We start from the raw sequence: 22,779 nt of genomic DNA on the forward strand, positions 1-22,779 counted from the left end.
AGAAACATTTATCATCTCTACAATGGGAACAGCCCCTTCTAAGCCAAGAACTGCTGCACTTTTCATTTCTGCTTGGGGCCAATGATATAAAGGATACACATGGCCACTGCTGCTGCTGAGCAGGTGAGAAAATACTCTGGATCAGTCTTAAAAGGAAATGTTTTGAGGTTTTTCATTTAGATTTGGGACTGCCTAAGGTGTGGGTGATAACTAGAAAAAGCAATGGAGAAAGGGGGGGTTTCCATCCAGTTACTGAAGACAGGGAAGGTTTCTATTATTATTCAATGTTTCTTTTCACTTAAAATGACAAATTATTTGAATATTCTGATTTGCTAGAGGCAAACTACTACTTTCAGTCTACCTTAAAAGTAATAAATATTAGATGAACAAAGAACATGGTTTCCTCAAAGGATTTTAATATCTCTGCATCCAGACAGTACTGTGGCAGCTCTGTTAAGGTGGATGGCTTGTCTGACCTGCTGTGCCCTAAGTGCTCTCTGAGTTTCTCACTGCAGATAATCTCTTTGCAGGCAATGCATTGTGGCTTCAGAAGAGCATCTTTATATGGGAAACCATATATAATTTGGTTCCTTCGAGTGTCAGTAGATGCCACGGTTAGTTCACAGAAGTACCTCTGTTCTGAAGCAGGAATGGGTTTCCTTGCTGCATAGCAAGACGCAACTACCCCCCAGGTGCACAAGGCAGATGGTTACATACAGAGGGGGTGACACAAGAAGCACCCAGGAGTCTTGGCAGGGTACTATTGAGAACATTCAGCCTGCTGGACCCTTCGCACAATCTCAGGGATTACAGTCCCTGTAATCAGGACTGCAATCAGCAGCAGTGCTTACCCAGAGCAATCAGGGTGTCAGGCTAAAACAAGTATTAAGCCTCCGATAGCAGAAGTCACAGTCATCATAGAGTAACAGGCCCCACTGCTTCCATACGGTCTTCCACAGAGGCAAGAACAAACACAAACTTAATTGATTCATTTCCCAGGACAAAAGCTCAAACAGTAACTGCTGCTGAGAGGGAAAAAAGAGCCGAATTCGATATGCAAAGAATAACTGGAGACAAAAATAAATATTAGGGGTGGGGACAAGGTTTCCAAAGTAAAATCCCCTTGAGAGGTGGTAGAATTAGGTCTCCAGTTCGAGTTTCATCTAACTTTTAACAATTTCTGTGATAGCATGGTTACCATCAGATTCTGAATGTATAAATGAGAAAACAGACTGGTAGATTTTTGTTCTGCTCTTTGCTATCACTCTTTTAACTCTTGATCTATACCCCAGAGCCAGAAATATCTTAATATGTTCTTAGCTCCTCTGAGGGGTAAGGCATCCTTCCTCTTTTTTTTTCCATTCAAGCCCCAACATTAATAATTTTGTTTTATTTTACCCCTGATTCTTGAAACTTGATGTGAGTAGTTTTTACTGGAAAGCAGAAATATATGTATAACATGCTTCTAAATAGAACAAGAAAGAGAGAATTCCTTTGGGGGAATTATCTTCCTGCAGTATTGAAGTAATCCAAAGGTTCAGTTCTGCCAATGCTTTTTTTCTTTAATTTTGCACAACATAATGAGAAACAATTTTCAGTGTGACTGAAAGAAGCAGCCAAAAGTCTAGTAACATAAATACCTGAATAACTTCTTAGATAGATAGAAAATTGCTATTATTATTATTTATTACAGATGCTTACTCAAAATATAACAGAAAGAAGAGAAAAAAATTTGCAAATCACTTGTTTAGGAATTAAGTGCAAAGGAAATTCATGCTACCCTTTGTATTTTTGCTATGCTACTCTTACATGCAATCTTTAAAACATCATTTAAATTAAAGTTAATAAGAAAGTAGTTCTGGATATTAAAATTGAGATTAAGAATTGAAATTACTACTGTGGGTTATGATAGTCTGAATAATAATGAAAGTAACAATAATCAAGTTTCTGAGGGAATTTAATTTCTAATGCACTATTAATTATGCAAATGCTTGTTATTTTAACCATGGAAGTTAATGACAGACTAGTAAAAATAACAGCATATAAATTTTTTAGTTCCAGTAGCATTGACACAGTTCATTGTAAGAATCCATAGCGAGTTGCTCTTTTAAGACTTTGTTTGAATTTCAAAACTTGAAAAGATAGGGGAAAAGAAGAAGAAACAGTGAAAAAAGTGACCTGGGGTTCATTTGTGATTCAAAAATGACACCTTATTTCACATATCAGCTCCCCATATGCTTTTCACACCTACTGGAATAGGAAACCAATTAAGATGTTGGCATATAGAAGGGAGACTACAGAAGTTCTTACTCTGAGAGTATAGTCAGTAAATACTTTTTCCTGTTCAGTTCAGGATTATGGGTGTTGATATGTGAGTAGAAACTACCCTGAACATGGAAGGACCTATACCTAACTTCCCCACTGAATTTGTGGAGGTTGCTGATTAAAAGTTGTCTCTCTTATTGAATTTAGTGGAAACAACTGGGAAAAGTAATTGGAGTAAGTGACAGGAAAGCTTTTTCTAGCAACAACAATTCTAAGAACTCAATCAGTTTAATTGATGCTCCCCTACAAGTTCTCCAAATTTCTCCTCAGATCTTTCCACTGTAATTCTGTTTTATGAGTGGGGAGCACAGCCTCAGGAGAAATCCCGCTAATTCTACAGGCATATGTGTGAAAATGAGGGCACTGGTGTCCGTTGGGTATGATAACAAATATAATAGAATAAGGACCTTTTTTCATCTGACTTTGCCAACTTCTGGACTGATTTCCCAAGAGCCCATAAAGCAGGGAAGGCAGACATATCTTAATGGATCTCTCCTAATGGAATTAATGGAAAAATTATTAGCACGTCCATTCACATGGTTGTTTGTGTGAGGTGAGAATTATGCTGTTTAAAAAAATCCATATTCTGTAGATTAAAAAAAATGAAGTTCATCTGAATAACTGACATGCACACATGAGGTCATTGTTTTCTTCGTTTTATTTTTGTTCTACCACCACCATACCAGAAAATGTATTAGATAGAATAAAATGGTAGCTATAAAAATAACTGAAGATGGTGTAGTGTTTGCCACTGTTCCAGTTCCTTAGTACTGTGTGAAGACTTTTGAACACAAAAGGGAAATAAGTGAAGAGATATGAAGTACCAAGAAATGCTTCCATTTGCATTAGTGCAACTGTGCTTAATGCTGGTTTGTCTGTACCTGTTACTGGAAGTCGATGGGGAGCATTCATTACAAGCGTCTGTAAAGCTAGTTGTTAATTGAAATCTAAGTAAGTTTAGTTCAAGAAAAAAAAAAAGAAATGCTGGAAATGGGTCTAGGAAAGAGATAAAATTTCATGGGAGTAATGTAAGTAATGTGCAATTCTTGGTAAATATAGGATACATGTAGGACAATCTGAGGCATAGCTAAAAATTTGCATGAATGGCAACCACGGGGTTCAGGATTGTGCCTTCTGAGCTGTGTTTTGTTTGAGGTGAACTTTAATGCAGACATGATTGTTGAAGGCAGTCTGTGCCTTAGCTTCCTCAGATTGACTTGTACTGAAGGGTTCCTGTCAGATTACTTGTGTGAACTGGATTAGCTAACGTATTTTAAAGTGAGAAAAATATGGATTTTCTAGAGCACTGAGATTCCAAAGCAATTTGCATCCTATTTTTAAATCTCAACTAAAATCAATAATGCTTAAGGATCCCGGGAATTTAAAAATGTTACTCATGATAATCAATGTGATAGACAAAGACTGTCATGAGAAGTTTAAAGAAACTCAAAGCCTTATTTTGTTTGTTGTCTAGATCTGAATCTGTGTTTTCAGCTCCAAATTCATGAACCTCTAGTGCTTAAGTCAACAATAAAATGTGGGGGGAAAAATGGTGATATCCCAGACATTTTATCAAATACCCAGTTTCAGATGCTATCATATATATATGCATAATTTTAATCTTAAATCTTCAAAAGAGCATTTAAAAGTTCATAAGTCTTGTGCTTCACACTCTGATTTATTTCCAAAGTATATTTTTTTAATGATTCTTTTTAATTTCTTAATTTCCAGTTGATTTATAGAGGTCCTAACCAAGTATAGTCAGCTTCACACTCATGTATGAAGAAAGACCACTATTCTTGGCAGATACTCAGAGTAGAAACTGAGTAAAAGTCCTAGGACTTTCTATTCCTTACTAATCAAAAAGACAGTCTACAAAACTGTCAGCAAACAACAGATACCACATATAGTATCAAATTAAATTAAAAAGATAAAATCATCTGAGTTATTTAAAAGATTCTGAAAGAAGTTGTATTTTAACTCAATCTGGGGACCATGGGAATTCCTAGTCTGTAGTGGCAATCTATGACAGCCAGTGCTTTCCACAAGGAGGTGTAGTTTATGGACTAGTGCAGAGTAACTACTGATTTTGTTTCTAGTCCTTTGATCTTACAATGTCTGACTCATAAATGTCTTTGATATTGACAAGTATTAAAGTGAAATATTATCTATTCTAGTCTGCTGCAGAATTTATCTATAGAAACATGAGCGTTGTTCCATGATAAGAAAGGCAGACCTTTCGGGGAAGCACAAGCCACATTTTTTCCAGGTATAGAGCATAGATGTCAGAAAATTCCTGCATAAACAGTGGACTGATAGGGAACCTTTTCCCATTCCTAAAACCATCCCTTACCACTTCAAACTGAGTAGTCAGTACACAAGTTACAGAGCTCTGGTAACTTCAGTACATCTGCCTTTCGGACAGTCTGCTGTGTGGACTGAAAAGATCCCCTTCACTGGTTTTCTGAGCATTTATTTTTACATTAAGGAAGCTTCCTTATTCATTGAATTGTTAAAAGCACTGTGTGTGATTGCAGGGCATTTTACAAGCTCTTGTTCAATATACCTTCAGTCCATGCTGTTCAGAAAAGAAAGGAAAAGGACTGGGCGTGAGACTCATATGGTTGCCATTTTATTAAGCACTGATGGTTTTCTCTGCTCTTCAAAAAGTACTGTCGAGTAACCACCACATGGAGTTTTGCAAGCATTTTGAGCAATGCCTCTTTTAAAGTATTTAAGTCATAGTACATAGCCCTGTCAGTATTCTTCTTTATGAGTTGAGTTCACCCAAACCTTCAAGCGTCTATCCAATTTCTCTTATATAAATAATAGAATACTCAAGTTCATGTTCCTGTCTTCAAAAGTGAATTTTTCTCTGTTCACCTACTAGTCATCTCTCTGAAGAGGGAAAAATTGGGCTTTTTTATGAGCTGCCCATGTTGTTTCATATCCAACTTATCTTCATCTCCTCTCTCAACATAGACCTTAAACTTCAAAGCACTGAAAGTGGGGGAACTTTTCTTTTCAAACAAAAGATGTGAGATCTGTTTGACATATGGATATGAAGAACAACAATCAGACTCTGAATTCAGAAAGTAATGTCAGTAACAGAAGCTGTGCTTTAAGCAGTTTTCAGATATGACAAAAACTGTAAAATATAAGAGAGCACTTGCCACTTTAACAAATGAGTGAAAATAATAACACTTAATTTGTACATGTTTTATTTTTATTTTCTGAAACAGAAAAGTGAGTTTGGTAATTTGCCCTGTGCCACAAAATTCTGTGCTCTTCATGTCAAAGAAAGGGGTTGGCCTAAGAGGATGTCAGATAGCTGTATTTGTCCTACGTGGACTGAACTAGTTAAATCATTTTGAAAGCCTGAGAAATCTGAAATACTGACAAGCATGAAATTTGCCCATAGTGCATGTTCACATGCTTATCAATCTGTTAATTCTCAGAAAAGAATCTCAGCAAAATGACTGAACATGTGAATTGACCAACCTACACAAAAGTCAATATTTTATTACCAGCGCAGCAGAGAATTTAAAGCTATTCCAAAACTGGGTTCTTCAATCTAAAGTCTGCAATGCAGGGGGAAAAAAAAAACAAAACAAAATACAAAAAAACCCCCAAACCCTGAAGCATGTGATTAAGTCTGTCTTTACTCAAGAAAGATGAAGCAGGTGAAGCACCTATTTCAATTTAGACAGAGTATTAACCCAAAGGAAGTCAATAAAACTCTTCACATAAGCAGCTGAAGAACGTGAACAAAAAGCCCTAGTCTTGCCTCATAACTATAAACAATGTATTTCTCATCTACACAGCAATCATTATTTTAATATGTTCCATTTAAAAATATATCATGCTTGCCTTCTGAAGCCAGAACAGCTGTAGGATAAATCCAGCAGCTCTCAAGAGAATCTGTACTCTCAGGGTAACTGTAGCTTTGACAGATAAAATATTGAAGCTGAGCTGTTAAAAATAAGCTTTTTAGTAGTAGTTAAAAAAAGGGCCCTTTGGGATCACATGAGCATGCTTGAGAGTGGCTGCCTTACAGAAGCAGCTTCCTTACGTGCTCCTTACAAACTCATATCATTTTCTTTCTTGTTTTTTTTTTTGGGGGGGGGGGGGGGGCTGGAAGGGGGTGTTAAAATTTAGAACAGGAACAATTCAGAACATAACTAATGTTTCAAAGCATAAACTTTTACAGTATTAGGATAATTACATAACTGCGAGAAAAGAAAAAATAAGACCTGATGGAAACTCCTTTCCTTAGGTTACATTTCTCAAGTATTGTAGAACAGTATAGCAATACCACATTGCACAAATTCACAGCACATTGTCTCAATATAGCAACTGTGTCTGTGAGGATTACTAAGATCCATCTTAATATCCATCTTTCTGAATGTATTATCCTCCAAAAAGTTGTTGATGAGCCAGGAAAGCTGTAGATGCTATTCCTTTACTTTTCTTCTAAAACAGAGCAACCCCCCAAAGCACATTAAAAGCAGTAAAGACAGCAACTTTTACAAGTTAAGTTCTTCTTTGACAGGATTAGCTTTTCATTCACTGGCAGGTGTCCAGAAATAAATCTCCTACATAAATTTCAGTGTTGTTGATGGAGTATGAGTTTTTTCAAGAGCAGAACTTGACATTCTACATCAGCACCTTTTCATTTGTGTAAATTCAACACAAAAAATATCAGAAATACAGAAAGTTTTGGTTCTGCTTTTGTTTTAATTTCTCAGTTTATTAATTGTAGATCCTGTCCCTGTTGTTACTTTTTCTGTACTTTATAGAAATAATTTTTGAAAATCACATTGTATGCTGCAAAAGAAGCCTCTCTCCATGTTAAAAAAGAAATTCTGAAGTTTTGCATGATCTGTACAGAATTGTTGGCAGTATGATTAGGTTTTTAATCATTGCTTTTCTTTTTCAGGAAAGCATAGATTTGGGTGAGATCATGTTTTCCCTTTGTTATTTGCCTACTGCTGGGAGAATGACATTGACAGTCATCAAATGTAGGAATCTCAAAGCAATGGATATAACTGGAGCATCAGGTGAATCTACTTCTTTTTTTAAATAACAAGGCAGAGTTTCTTCAAGAAGGGAATGAATAAGAACTCCTTCGGTTTTCTGTGTTTAACATGGTTGTGGAATGGAAATAGCGGGAGAATGGATATAGACCCTGTTTAGATCCACTGGCTATCTTTGGTCTGGCAGTCACTATGTCTGTTCAGAATGCCCATACCTTTCCTTTGCATTTACAGCATGTTGAAAGCAACGCTTTCCAGGGTCACTAAAACCTTTGAAATTTTCTATCTTATCAATATTACATTCCTAAAACAAATATTGTCCTTATGCTACACGTTTGAATGACTTTGAGTCCAAATGTATGCAACTGATTCTCTGTTGCTCAGATCCATATGTCAAAGTGTCACTGATGTGTGAGGGACGAAGACTGAAAAAACGGAAAACTACCACGAAGAAGAACACCCTCAATCCCGTTTATAACGAGGCCATCATCTTTGATATCCCTCCAGAGAATGTGGACCAGGTCAGCCTCTCCATTGCAGTGATGGATTATGATCGGTAAGCACAGTTTGCTTTCTGACTATTAATCATCAGCGAGACAATACCTGATCATTCCAAGTCACTACTTTCTGCCTCCTTGAACTTGTAAGCAGCTTCAGTGGCACAAAAGATAAAGTCTTGGGGTTTTGTCCTGGAGAGATTTAAAGCTTCCACACCTTTTAGCCTTTTATCTGTGCCATAAATAACTGTGATGAGGGAGAAAGATGGCTCAATCTTCCTATGGACCACTAGCCTTGGCAAACATTCCTGTACACACCTGGTGGCTGGACTATGTAAAAGCTTTATAAATCAGGTACGTCTTCCAATTTAAAAAAATCCCTCACACCTCTTATTTCTATTTAAATGGCAAGTATTTGAAACCAAAGAAAATTCGAATGGCTAAAAAAGAATTAGATGCTAATTGCCACATTGAATTAAGTAATAATTAATTCATTGGTTGATTCAATAAAGTAACCTTTGAATATGTAACCTTTAGGTTCAGCCCTCGCTGACAACATATCTAAGCCTCAATCATCTGTGTCCTCCCCCAAGAACTGACAGGAAGAGACTCCTGCTTAGAGTGAGTCAAGGGCTGCAGGTTGAACTAGACAGTGACTGACAGAATCCTGCCTGAGCCAAGTCTGCTTCATTCAAGTGCTATTAGTAATGAGCTCTTGAGATTACAGGGCAAATAAATGCTGAAAGTCCAATTTAGTAACATCACCCTTCAGACTGTTTTTCCTTGCCATCAGATTTCTGGTTGTCCTCCAATTTCTGTCAGTAAGACTTTCTCTGTCAGATGTGAAAGAGGCACTGTGGTGCCGTTAGTTGCACAGCAACTTGCACACTTTCAGTCCTCCTCAGCTGCTCCTTTCTCAGCATTTGCTAAGAGGAAATTAGAAAACATTATTGTAAGGTACATACAGTCAAGGTACAGAAAATTACTTTCTGGAGTCCCTCAGCAAGTCTATGGCACTGCTAGGAGTATGAAGTATTGAGGTATAGACTATTACAGCTTTGATGTTTACCTTTCACATTTTTGACCAAACTTCCAAAGATCACAACAGCTAGAACTGCAAAACAGTTTATGAAATAATGTCTGAAGGATTTGCAGCATGAAATGTATACCCCATCATTTTTACCCTCCCACAAAATTCAAACGTTTTCTTTCTAGATAATTTTGTGTATTATGATCCTTTTTCTTTCCTTGTGTCCTTTGGGTTGCAACCTTTTAATGGCAAAGGTTATGTTTTCATTGCTATTTTTATAGCTGCTAGAAGCACTCTGATAGTGGCTGGAGGTTTTTGATGTTACCAATACAGAACTTAATATCACTATACTAAAATTAAAACTAATATCTGTAATAAATGATGTGAAAACTTTGGTCATGTACTCTGTGCCACACTAAACCAGTAAACAGAATTGTACATCAGATGTTATTAAAACTATTTTTATTAAAAACAAATTCTGTCTCTCTACAATTCTCAGAGTAGGGCACAATGAGGTCATTGGGGTATGTCGGACAGGCATTGATGCTGAAGGGCTTGGAAGAGATCATTGGAATGAAATGTTGGCTTACCCACGTAAACCAATAACTCACTGGCATCCGCTAGTGGAGGTAAGAAGTAGAAAATTTTCTCATTCTCAGGATATTGAATGGTTTTGCCTCTCACACTTATGTGCTTCTGAGAATAACAAAACCAGTGCAGCATCTAAATAGCAGCTACAAGATCCTTAACACAACCTAAATCTAGTTGCATGGGTTTATTGATTACTTAAAGGGACCACTTCAAAAGTTTCCATAGTGCTCTAGCGGCACTGCAAAATTACATTAAGACATTTAGAATTTCTAGAGTTTATGATAAGGAATTTACATCTACTTACAGATCATTTGCAAGAATTTCAGAAGGTATCATGTCCTATTAAAAAACCTTTGGCATGAACAGTTGTTGCTAAAACACTAATCTGAAATTGGCCAGCAAATTAGGCTAAATTCAAGCAACATACCAGCAGCTCCCTCCACAGCTGCTCAAAAGACACTTATTGGAAGCTTGTTCAAATGCATGGCTCATTATATCTCTATGTCCCTGGACTTGGACTCCTGCTTCAGCCTTCAGGCCACATATTGCTGGTGTTCTGTATACAAAATGCTCATAGATTTGGATTCAGAAAGACACATGTGGAAGCCTTAAGAAGCAGCAGGTCTTGTTTTGGGACACAAAGGACACACTGTTATCTCATACCAAAAGCAATCTTTGTTGAAAAATGAGTAGCTGTCTGAGGCATCACAGGCCATTTGTTTTCCCCACTCTGCAGCACATGGCTGCACAGCAGGTCTGGTGACAGGTAGCAAAAGTCTAAAATGAAGGCTTCAGTAAAACACCTAAAGAAGAGTGTGGAGGCAAGGAAACTCAGTCAAGGCAGCAGAGAAGGTTTTAGAGGTTTATAACTCTCTCTGGTTTATGCAGGTTTGGAGACAGAGTTACCACCCCTGACTGGTGAAATAAACCCACTTGTGTGAAACAAGTCAGAGGCATTTTTAGGAGGCCACTTCAGAAATTTTCTTTCCATTATTAGTTCTGCTGGAGACTGTGATGCCAGAGACTTTGACCCAGAGGTTAGAAAGGGTCTGGGTGGGATTTAAGTTCTTTTTTGAGAGAGTCTCTTACCCTCTGAAATGAGTGTGGTGCACAGCCAGATCTGATGACATTTGTTAAAATAACACTTTTCTTGCAGCTACCTGGCCGAGCAACCAGTTTTGATAGCCAGGGATCCTGTTCATCACCAAAACCTCCACTTACACCCTAAGGAACAAGAGTGGATTCATCATGTTCAGTGTCCAAAGCTCCCTCTCATCTACATAAACAGAAGGTTCGGCTTCCACAGATGAACTGTATCCATATTTTTTTATTAAGATACATTTTTCCTATTCTAAGTCTTATTATACAGTTTATAATAATTTCTTAATGTATGAATGAAGCTGACTTAAGTAAAATATAACCCTTCCTTGTGCAAATTCATTCACCTATTTTATCACTGGCATGTATCCAGTGTCATAGCCAAGCAGTGTTTTGATATGACCTGTATCTTTGCATAGACTAAGAAATCAGAGAAAAAAAATATCCCTTAAGCAATTCAAAACTACTGCAGCTTGTAACGCCTGATTCTTTCGAGGGAGAGCGAATAGTATATATATATATCATGTAGTAAATTTCTTCTAAATTGCACTAAATCCTGAGAGACTTTGCAAGATAGCATTCCAAACTGAATGTTGCATGAAAAAAACAACTGTTATCATGTTTTGAGCGTAAAATCAGCTCATTCCTTGGGCAGGGAGGAAGGGCTGATCGAATGTCCACCAAAGTCAATGACAAGGACCTACTGGCTTTGCTGGGTTTTAGTTCAACCCTTATGGAACAGGTACCAGAACTGGATCTATGCAGTTATAATCTTCCAGCAATCACAATGCCAGCTGCCCCTGTTATCCTGTCCAGCAAAGCAGCCAGGCAGGTGCCCCCAGGCAGGTGGCTGACCTCAGAAGATGGTTTGCTTCAGCTGCCCAGTGGCTGACAAAGAGCTGTCTGGGGTGTCTCTGCGTGGCACTGGCAGTGCGTGTACAGGTATCGCTGTGGAAAGCCAATGTCTCCGCAGTGAGGTGTGTGGAAGTGGATGCAGCTCCACAAGGATGTAGCTGTCTCCTGATGAGGTGCATCCAGTCCCTCAAAACAGCCCATTTGTTGCTGACATCGTGCAGTCCTTGCTTGATGTTTACACAAGTCAAACTAGTGTAAACTAGGAGAGAATGCTCTGAAGTAAAGGAATTGATTTAATGTGTTTTATCTGTTCCGAAAATTGAACAAATACTGCAGTTACCCAGAACACTTTTCAGATTCTGTGGTTTAATGTGACAGATTTAGATTACTTTGAAGTTATTTTGACTGCGTGCATAGTGCACGTGGAATAGTTTCTGTTCACCCACCGGATGTCTCTAGAATTATATACTAAATATGAATTTGAGATATGTTTTCTGTCAGTATATGGAGAGAGAAATTGAAATGTAGCTATTTTACAAACTAGTAAACTCATTTATTAGAATACACAGTGACAGCAAATGCAACAAACCGTTGGCTGTAGTCGGATGCTTTAAAACCTAGAAGAGAACTACATATTATTTTGTGAATTTATCTCTTTTAAACACTGAAGTTTACCTCAATTGGATAAATCAGACAGTTATTTCCTTTTTTCTTTTTTCTTTTTTTTGTCTTTCTGTAAAGAGCATGGCAAAGACTGCATAATTGGGTCTTAGATGTTGAAAGCTGAACTGTAACTAGAAATAAGTAGTGGCACTTTTTGTATCTTTGCAATATATAAAGAAAACTAAGGAGACAGTGTTTCCCAAAACAGCATTTTTACAGAAAAAAGGTATCATACAGAAGATTGGTTTAAGATAATGAAAGAAATTATGAGAATTTAATCTAGATATGAAGGGAAAAGTTAGTTTTGGCAAAATTCTGAAGAACCATTTTGTTTTGGTTTAGCCTGGCTGACACAGAATATGTTTATGAAGATCCAGTCCTAAGGCAGTCAATCACGCCTTGAAGTGTCTTAACTGCTCCAGGAAAGTTAGGAAGGTTGGTCCTAACATTGCAAGTGTTTCTAAGTCAAAAAAGGAGGCAGGTTTTACACCTTGCCTTCTGTGACTACAAACACAGCAAACAAGCAAATAAATATAAAAATCAATCTTTCAGACAGACTTTACAAATTAATTACAAAAAAAAAAAGAAAAAAGCAGAAAAAAAGAAAAGGCTCCAGCCCAAGTTTAAGAATGTCTGTTTCAGGTTGCTTTTCATGGCTTCTGGGCAGAAATGGTTTCTCCCAGAGAGGGTTGGTAATTCTGAACACTAATCCTCCCTGCTTAAGATTGTATTTTCATCATCATAAATACAGAGTGGCCTTGCAGAATTTCATTCCTTCATTTGCTCTGGGTGAGTAATTTTTTTAATAGGAGAACAAGCTCTCCTCTGTGAGGTTTTTTCCTCCTATCATTGTTATCATAATGAAATTCTGTGGCCTAGTTCATTTTCAACATGATTCTGCAAGGTTGATATAGAAACATATATATATACATATATGTGGAGATTGAAAAACTATTTTGTGTATACATTTAACTTAATATAAATTATATTAGCAATGGCCTTTGTGGCCTAGAAAATACTTTTTGTAATGTGGTACTGTAACAGTTAACTAAATATTCTTTGCACTTTTTTGCACCTAATATCCAAAAAGCTAACAATTTCATGATCAAATGTAGCATAAGTGTTCAGCAATGAGCAACATATTTTTAACTATTTCATTGTTCTCTCTGAGTATTCTCTGTACTCTCTGAGTATGTTTCATCATAGGTAGTAAGGTATTTCAAAATTCTTTTTCTTAAATTTTAATTGTTGTCATATACCAAAGGCTCAGTTTGTGCCCTCTTGTTGTGTTATTTTTGATATTGTTAATAACAATAGTGAATGACTTCTGTGTCTAAACTTGATTGATGGATGCTCTGCATCTAGGAAAAATCAGGCTGCAAAATTATTGGGACACCTAACTTCAAAGATGATGCCCTAATTAATTATATTCATCCCTTAACAGTGCTTAATAGAATTAATGCAAAAGATATTTTTTCCCCACTGCTTTCTTAGCTATCTCAAAAGACAGAGTATACACTCAGTATAACCCATCTATTGGCTTTAGAGCCTGGTTCACAAGTTAGTCTGAGTGTAATTACAGTAGCCTTGAGGAAAAGCTTAGCACAGTTGAAGTCAAGAAAAGTTTTGCTTTATGTATATCTTTATTAAAGAATTTAAAATATTTTAATTTGGAGAAGTTGTAAATTCCCTGCTCCCACCCTGAATTCTTTTTTGGTTTTGTTGTTGCTTATCCACATTTCTGCCATATCTCATACATTAACCTAATCCGAGAAAAATCAAGTCTGGCAAATGTTTGGTGTAAAATATATTGCAGTAATTTTACAACAGTTTGAAAAGCTTCGTTTCCTAAAAGCCTGAATTATTTTTATTGGAGCAGTATGCTGGAAACAGCAAGAGTACTTAATAAGAATTGTATTTTGCACGGCATAGCTTTTTTATGCTCAATAAGATGCTCAATAAGATGTCAGTCACTTAATGCACTCCATGACCTCAACTTTAGGTGACAGTATTGCACACTCTGCTGATATGGCCCTTCTCCTCACCCTCCCAGCAAGCAACTGCCCCTATCCCCACCATCTTTTGTCTATAATGAGCTTCTGTTCAAGCAGTAGAAAACTGACCCTTACTTTTATCTACAGTGCTCAAAACTGAGTCCTGGCCTTAAAAAAGTCGCAATATGAAACCTGTGGGGTGTTGACCAAAAGGTGAAGGATATCTGCATCACTCATTTTCATACTACAAAGAACTGTCAAGGAAATAAGCTCCTTTCTCCACAGTCCTTTATAAGCATCAGCCATTTATACATCAGCAACCTTGCCTGATGTTTTGCTTTGAGGAAGCCCTTAAAGAGCAATATACATATCTCAGGGATATGTATATTGGTCAGAGACAGATAAAGTGGTCAGAAAGTTCCACCGCAAAATATTTTCTTCAGTATATGGAATACTTTGGACTTCTTGTGTTTAAGTGACAAAACTATACATTTTTCTTAAAGAATCACAACCACATTCAATATTTTTGAAGAAAATGTAGAGCAAACAGGGAATGTTTTCATTGAGTTTATTTTTTTCCAAGGGGATAAGCAATTACTTACCTAATTTCTTTCTATGGATGCATTTTTGGAGCAATATTAAGAAAACTTTAGGTTTCAAAAAAAAAAGACATTTGATCCACCCTTTTCTCCTCCTTCTTTGTTTTTTTTTAATTGGCTTCAATGTAATCCTTTTAAAAATATCAGACATGATGATGCACAACATATACATGATAGTCTAGTTCTAAGATTATTTTGCTATGTCTTTTTATAAACTTTTATATGTACTAACTTTTTATTATACTCCATTAATTTAACAAGCTTTATACATCTGAAATCATTTGACTATTTTTTAAGTGAATAAACATTTAAAAGGAGGGTATTTTAGAACTCAGCAATAGAGTTCTTCTCCTGCTGAAAATGTAAAGTTTTTCAGAGATCCATAAATGTGCCTGCAAAATTTGAAAATCACCTTATTGGAGCATGCAAAAACCTAGGTTTGCACATACAAGTATTTGCACTTGCTAAATGTACAATCACTATTATTTAGCACTTCTCTTAAAACAGAACACCCACACCTAACCAGAAATATGTTTCAATTCATAATAAATACTTGACAAATCTGTACTGAGTGATAGTTCCTTGACCTGAAAAGTTCATATGACATTATTTCTACAAATGAATATGCTTGAAAATTCTGTAGGTGTTAAAATATGACTTATGTGTTACTCAGACAGTGAGGTGACTTTTGGACTAAGCTCATGTAGTATGTGTTAGACCATCCAAAATATGGATAAAATGTAGTATATATGACAGGAGTATTAATGTATATTTTGATGGGAAATTTTCTCTCGTATTCACACCAATAGAGATTTAGTTTAACCCTTTGCTTGAGATTCACTTTCATCTAGCTTCTGAGGCTTGCCAGTCTAAACTGAGCTCCCTGGTGTCAGAAAACAACTAAATCATTGCACAGAGCAGACCCCAGACCTAAGAAAGACAAAGGAAAATGTGACAGTAGGCACAAAGCTATTCGATGCAACTGCCAATGCTCTGAAATGGAAACCTTCCTTTTGAAACATAATAATTACAATAGTCATATCATTTGTCCTTTCTTTCTGTACTGTAAAACAGGACAAAAGAAGTGTGTCACTGAAAAAGCATCGGCATTAGGCATAGGAGATAATTGAGGTGCTGATCACCACCATTTGCCATTTCCAAGGCAAATAATAACTTCATTCCAAAAAGTATCTTTTGTTTACTCATCCAGATGAATAAACATCTCCTGCACAATTCCCCTTTTCCTTAGCCCCAGCTGGAAACTGGCAAATTTTAACAGCATGCAGGAAACCAAGAGCTAGAAATCTAAGAGAAAGGGAAGTTGCAGGTGGGATTTAAAATATCACAGGGGAATCTAGTCAGGGAAATGGAACTAACACCTTCAATCTTGTGCTGAGTGCTGGGGGATGCTTGATGATAGCAGGTGCTCAGGGCTGTGATTTTATGTTTTATCTGATAGTACCTCTACAATGTTGCTGTTGCTGGGAAACCTCTTTACTGGTGCAGAGAGGAGAATGCCTCTGGTATTGCTATGTAAATTTTTCCTCACAAGTATAGACTGTAACTCCTATGCCACATGTGACTCAGTCCTCTGGAAGGGCAGAAAGCATGTTACATTTGCAGAACAGGAAAAATCAATTAAAGTTTGGCACTGTGTCATCATGAGGACTATTCACTTTGCTGATACTAAGGACAAGCGTTGGTGCCTTACTGTTCCAAGGGAGGACGTTTCCCACAGCACTCTGTATGTCTAAGCCTGTGTTGCCATATCAACATTGTCAAAACATAACTAATACATATAAATACAGGTTATATAGGTTACCAGAACACCAAAGCTCTCTCCTGTGGGAAAGGCATGATGAAGCATAAGACAGTGTGCTCTGGAAGTTGGACCCGCAGGAAGTCACATAACTGCTGTGATGAAAGTGGAACTGATCTGTAATAATTTATGAACACAATATGTTGTCTTGGCTTTTGGTCTTGAATTGAGTTCACAAAGTAGACTTTAGAGAAAAACAGAACAGGCAGCAAATCTTTGACAAGGGGACAGCCTCTCAAAAGAAAGTGAACTTTACAAAATGTTAAGGTCCATCATAGTGTTCTGAGAGAATCTACTGATGATATAGCCACTCTGAAAAATGCATCTCAACTAAAATGTTGAAATCCCAAGCAGGCATAGGGAAAAAAGTATAGGAAAGACCTAGAGATCTTATTGAGAAAGGACATGATTTATGAAAGGACTGAGCAGGCTGGGAATGCAAACTATTGCTGTAGTTTACAGAGAAAATAAGCTTGGTTACTCTGCCTCTAATGGATAGGAAAGCTGAGGCAGGACAGATATGCATATAGATTGTCATTTTCAAATCCATTTATTTGAAATATTTAAGTTTGCATATTTAAGCTTAAATATTTAAATACCATTCTATTTTTAATGAAGTGGAGTATTCACAGACTCCCTGAAAGAAAAGTTGCAAATCCATTCAGACTCCTGGGCTGGCACAGTTACGAGAGAGACAGCAAAAAGAAAGGAGAATTGTGAAATCCTGCCTCTCCCCTGGATAGGTGAAGTCAGGAAGACTGGCAGAAAAAAAGAACTGAAGACAGACCAAAGAAAGGACAAGGCCACAGCTATTTCATGACAACTTCAGGGTTCACATATTCATTTATTAGACAGAGCATAACAAGAGTGTCAGAAGCGTGTTTTCATGGCAGCAACATACCCTTTATACAGTTTTTCTCTCACTCAAAATAAAAGCATATAAGTATTTTTGAGACATTCCTTTTAATTAGTTCAGGATCTTTTCACACCTTAGAAATTCAAATCCCTGAAGTAAAGCAAATCTATCTGTGTACCTACTCGTGAAACAAAGAAAGGCAGGAAATCAAAACTTTCTGTAAAATCAGTAAAGCTCTAGAACATGCTTAAAGTTGCTTTCCAGTGTAGAATAATGGTATAGATCTAAGATCTGATATCTTGAGACCTCTTAGGCTAAAAAGGAAAGGCCAGTTTTCCAATTATAAAGCAATATTTTCTGGCAGATATAGAATTGCTAGTTGCCTGCCCCTGTGTGATTTTGAATATCACAAATGTTCTGACAAATGCTTGTCAACATAACAGACAGGCATTTTAGGCACTTAAGATTAGCATTGCCAGAAAGGAATCTGGTTTTTTGGGACAGTTTCTACGTTAATTTCAGGGGACGAGAGATTGTGGTGAAGCAGATACATTTCCATAAATATAGTCTGCCAGAGGAGAGAGGTAAAGAGTGGGGTTGCTTTTTTCAATATGCTGTGAGTTGAGACTGATAATAGCTTCACAAGTGAAGAGGACTGAACAGGAAGATATTTAAAACCTTTTGTGACAACTGAATCATGAACAGGAGAGAAGAGAGAAGGGGAAAAGCCAATTGAGTATGTAAAGAGCCCTTTAGGAAAAAAACAACCACAACCCTGTTGAAAAGTGGAAAATATAAAAAGGGGTCGAATAGGGAGTCTTTTCAATGACAAACTTATATGTGTAGCAAACATTTTAAAAAAAAAGGGGGATTTTTTTAATGTAATTCTCCTACTTTATATCTTGTATGGCCATTTGCAACCTCACAAGGTTAGTGGGAGCCATGCTGTAGAACATGAGTCAGCTATTAAAATAAAAACAGCCCCCCACACCACAGATCATGATCACAGAGGATTCACTGTGCAAAGAGCACTAGTAGTTGCTCATGGCACATCCTTCCTCCCTGATCTTTTTCTTTCAGCATAATTGAGGCAAAAAAGGGACATTGCTAGCATGCACTAAACACATCCTCTCTAGATGTTGTAATGGCCTCCTTTTTTATTTGCACCTGGCATAGGTTGGAAAATCTCCAAAGGGTGAAAAATCGTTTTTATATAATGCCACCTCTTCACATTATCAAAGCTTCTGACAATCAGTACTTGAATTACCAATAGAAAACACCTCTGAAAATGCTGTTGTACACAAGGTACTGGCTTTGTTTTCAAGTCAAGCCTAAACTAATACCACACAATGGTGGACGAGTCATTGGGCCATTGCAGGTGCTAATTCTCTGGTGACTCAAAAAACTGAAGTCATAATTATGGTATATTTTCCACATAATACCCTACAGGCCTTTGTGTATTAACAGAGTCCCGGAACTGATGTCTCAGACAAATCCCATCTCCTCCCATTCTTCCTATTCATAGAGGTTCAGCTGAATAATGAATTCTTATTCCTTTGTCCCAAATTGTTACACAGTACTGGGTGTACTGTGAATGTTTTGTCCTGGGAGTGGCTGCCTCTTATTGAAAATCACAGTGACCAATAGAGGACCATTACTTCCCTCACCACAGATTTCTGAGGCTTAATTGTGTAATAATAGTTATGAGGGAAATGACTGCATAGCTGAACAAGACAGAGAATTGCCAGCTGTAATTATTTTTGTCAAATGGGTGTGTATCTTTCTTCTCTATGTAAATGGAGATTTGGCTACCCAGAAAATTAAATAGGAAATTTTGTGGACTCTCCAAAGAGCACTTCACACTGTTACATTTATTCCTTTCAGCCTTTATGTACTCTAAGTGTTTAATGATCTTAATTATCCTTATAGAACAAGAACCGGATTCATTTATTTAAACCTACAACCTTTTCAGTTCTTAGTCCACAAAGGTAACCTTGGACTAGAAATTCAAAACCCCTAACAAAAAACATAGCTTTATCTTAGCCAGCAACAGAATCTTCACAGCTGGGCTTTTTCTGGATTACTCTGAAAGGGAGCCTGGCACTATTGCACTTTAGCTACTTGCCAGTAGCAGACAAACAATTGTAGGTCATAGCCAGGTTTCAGAGAAGTTCTGACGATTAACCCCTAAAATCCTGGGTCTGATTCTGCATGCCCTCCAGACACAGGGCAGCCCATGAAGTTGAAGAGGGCTTGATGATCAGCAATCTGTGCTGAGAAAAGAGATTTCATTCAAATTATACCAACACATCTTCTAGATTTTTCTTGCCTTGTTTTATGCACTGTTGTTAAAAATGGATTTTTTCTTAAGACAGAACTTTATAATTTAATCTCCAGCAGGGTAAAACGTGGTACTAAAGTACCAATCTACTCATGCACTGAACATGATATTGATGCAAAAAAATTAAAAAGCCTTTTAGCAAAAATATCTGTGGCAGCAAAACATAAAGATGCTGGCACAAAGATATTTTGCTTTTTATGTGACTTTTTCTTAATAGAATTAGAATACTCCACCTCCAATTTTGGGCTATCCCAAAAAAACCACAAAATGGTAAATGTGTTTAATGTAGTTTAATATTTATTAAACTAATATAGCACATAAAAGGGATTCAATTCAGCCTCTTAAGGTGTGGTATTAACAATACACATTTATATATTTTGCGTTGTTACAAATGCTTACCAAAATCTATTAATGATCTAATTTCCAATGTACAAAAATTATAGCCTGCTTTCAAAAGGATCTTTCTTTTAGGTCTTTCACTTACTACTTTGTAGGGAAATTGTTCTTGTGTTAATTAAAATTAAAATAATTTTTTTTAACATCATGAAAATAGACCATTAAATATATCCACCAAAATCACTCTATAGGTCTTTTTAATATTTCATTTCAAAGCACAGCATTATGTACTTGTCCAGCCCAACACTAAAATCCAGCAGGACCACTGCTGTTGATTTCAGTTCACTTTGCATTAGGTTGCATGTGATGATATATCATAACATCTTATGAAATGAACCCTGTAAGGAGTCTCAAGGCAAATAGAATGATTTCTCTTACATCCGTCATGGATTTTTGTCACTTTCTGACAATTCAGACTATATTAGAAGTCTTCAGTGCATCTCTAAGGTATGAACTATTATTGCAAATGCTGATTTTACTAATACTGGTAAGAAATATGAGCCTCGGCTGCCTGATTTGGAAAATAAAAATGTCTAGTGTATGTAGTCAGGCAGGGAGGTTACATATTTTGACAGGATTTTTCCTTTTTAATGGTGGCCTACAGGTTTCCACATAATGCCATCTTGCTTTTGAAGCTCAGAGGGTGTCTGTATAGACTAGTTCTTATGTAACTTTTAGATAGTCCTGTTGCACATTAGATATAAAGCACTTCTTTTCAGTGTATATTTCTATGGAAAAATATTGAACAGAATTTAGTTTTGTTAATAGAAAACTATTTCTCCAGAGAAGGAAAAAATATATATATATTTAATATTTTTCCTTGTTTCTCTTTCTTCCAAGTGTGGGTCTACATTCTTTCTATTCTTCTGTCTTTAGGTGAGTAGTTTCAGTAAGATATTCTGGACTTAAATGCACATGTCTAAGGATGGGATATGGCTAGTTCTCTACCCTAGAATAGGCATTGTTGGCGTCCTGAGCTGAAGATGCACTTCTGACTTGTACTTTCTCCACTTTCTGGTGGAAATCAAAAGGGCCTTTGTTCAGCAAACCATGTGAAATATTTTTCAACTATGACCTGCTAATCAAGTCCCTGTGCAGTCACAGCATCTTGGGTGTGTACACTGAGCAGGGCAGCCACTCAGGTGCTTTGCTGGCTGGGATTGGAATGATGTGGGAAGTCTCACAGCCAGTCTATGATAAAAGCACATCTCAGCACCCTCCACACTAGACTAGCCCTGCTAGCCAGGATGAGAGTGGACAAAGCCAAATTGCATCTCTTCATTGTCCTGCTCTGCCCAGTCCTCACCACCCTAGGCAGCAGGACTGCAGCACTGGTTCCTCTGAGCCCTCCAGATGCTCCTCTAGCCACTGCAATGGGAGTCCAAAAAAGCTTCTCCTTGCTTTTCATGAGCTTGCAGTCCATGCTGCATTCAAGCTGACTGATTCAGTGTGCTCCTCATGAAAATTGAAGTAGGGAAAGTAGAATAGAAATTAGCCACATCTTTTCTTCATCACAGAACATTATATTTCTCTAGTATATGCTTGTTTGTGGGGAAGACGTTCTCCAGAGTGTATGCTTCAAAAGGTAGGAAGTTAAAATGGAGTTCCTGGCCACAGGAAGTATTGACAGCTAAATAAACTCCCACTCAATATTTAAACACTTCATATTTTGAAATATTAAAAGAAAGCATCCAACATAATGTCTGTCAGAATAAGCATATTTGCTGTGACAGTGAGAGGTTCTGCATTAGGCCCTAACTGGCCCAAACTCTAATAGAACTCCCTACCTTTAAAATAATCTTTATGATTAGACCAGAAATATTGCCAAGTCTATGTAGCTTACAAAGAACTACAGAGTTCTTCTAAGCTTTTGTCTCTTCTTGCTATGTGGTGTTGGCTGGCCAAGATCTAATATTAAATTCCTGACTGTTTTAGTACCCTTTATTCAGTGTTCATGATGTGACTTTTTAAATGAAGTCTGTGATTTGATACCTAGACATTGTTCAAGTCAATATCCTTGGCTTCTGCGTTATAGAGACAAGAAAACAAAACTTTTGAACTTGTGTTACTGGCTTTTTGTATGCGCTAAATGGCCATTTGTGAAACTCGACAACATAAATTGTACTACTAATAGTAAATGGGTTTTTTTGCACTAGCCTTTGAGAGCTGTAACACATTTCAGTATTTTTACAATGTATTCTCTGGAAAGTGTGAATCTATTTGTCAGTTCTGAAAAAAATATGTAACAATGAAACCTCAAAAGATGTTATGAAGTGTACAGTTTGTGATAATTTTATATTAAAAAAGGACAAGAAAAATAAAAAAACTCATTTGAAATAATTTTATTCTAATTGTTTCATATGTATTTTGAACAAGAAATAAAGTGATTAAAATTATTTTTTTTGTCTTTCTTACAACAGCAAACTGTTCAAAAGTAAATAATGATCAAAGGATTATAATTGCAGAGATTATCTTTTCCTGTTTATTCTCTCCCTTTTCCATGCTGGAATTCCTTGTGCACCTACAGCATATTTTCATTGGCTTGTTGCCTTAAGATTAACTCTAAACCAAAAATCAATCCATTTTCATTTGCCATGGGTGGGAAGAGGCACCTTCTGAACCTTTTGGCCCCAAGGTGAGCAGCCCTGACTACATCCAAGTGTCATGACAAGATGAAAC

General features: G+C 36.9%; 1 protein-coding gene across 1 annotated transcript in view; it reads left to right on the plus strand.

Annotated features, from left to right (window-relative positions):
* The window catches only part of SYT10 (synaptotagmin 10), a 47,489-nt gene extending 25,055 nt beyond the window's left edge, over window positions 1–22,434 (plus strand). Inside the window, exons 4-7 of the mRNA XM_027680596.1 lie at window positions 7,265–7,385; window positions 7,746–7,917; window positions 9,388–9,517; window positions 10,636–22,434. Of these exons, the coding sequence (XP_027536397.1) occupies window positions 7,265–7,385; window positions 7,746–7,917; window positions 9,388–9,517; window positions 10,636–10,707 (495 nt within the window). The 3' untranslated portion in view covers window positions 10,708–22,434. The remainder of the gene's footprint in view (window positions 1–7,264; window positions 7,386–7,745; window positions 7,918–9,387; window positions 9,518–10,635) is intronic.
* Window positions 22,435–22,779: the final 345 nt, after the last annotated feature.

Source organism: Neopelma chrysocephalum, unplaced genomic scaffold, assembly GCF_003984885.1.
Source record: "Neopelma chrysocephalum unplaced genomic scaffold, ASM398488v2 Primary Assembly neopelma1_59, whole genome shotgun sequence".
In the NCBI taxonomy this organism is placed as follows: Eukaryota; Metazoa; Chordata; class Aves; order Passeriformes; family Pipridae; genus Neopelma; species Neopelma chrysocephalum.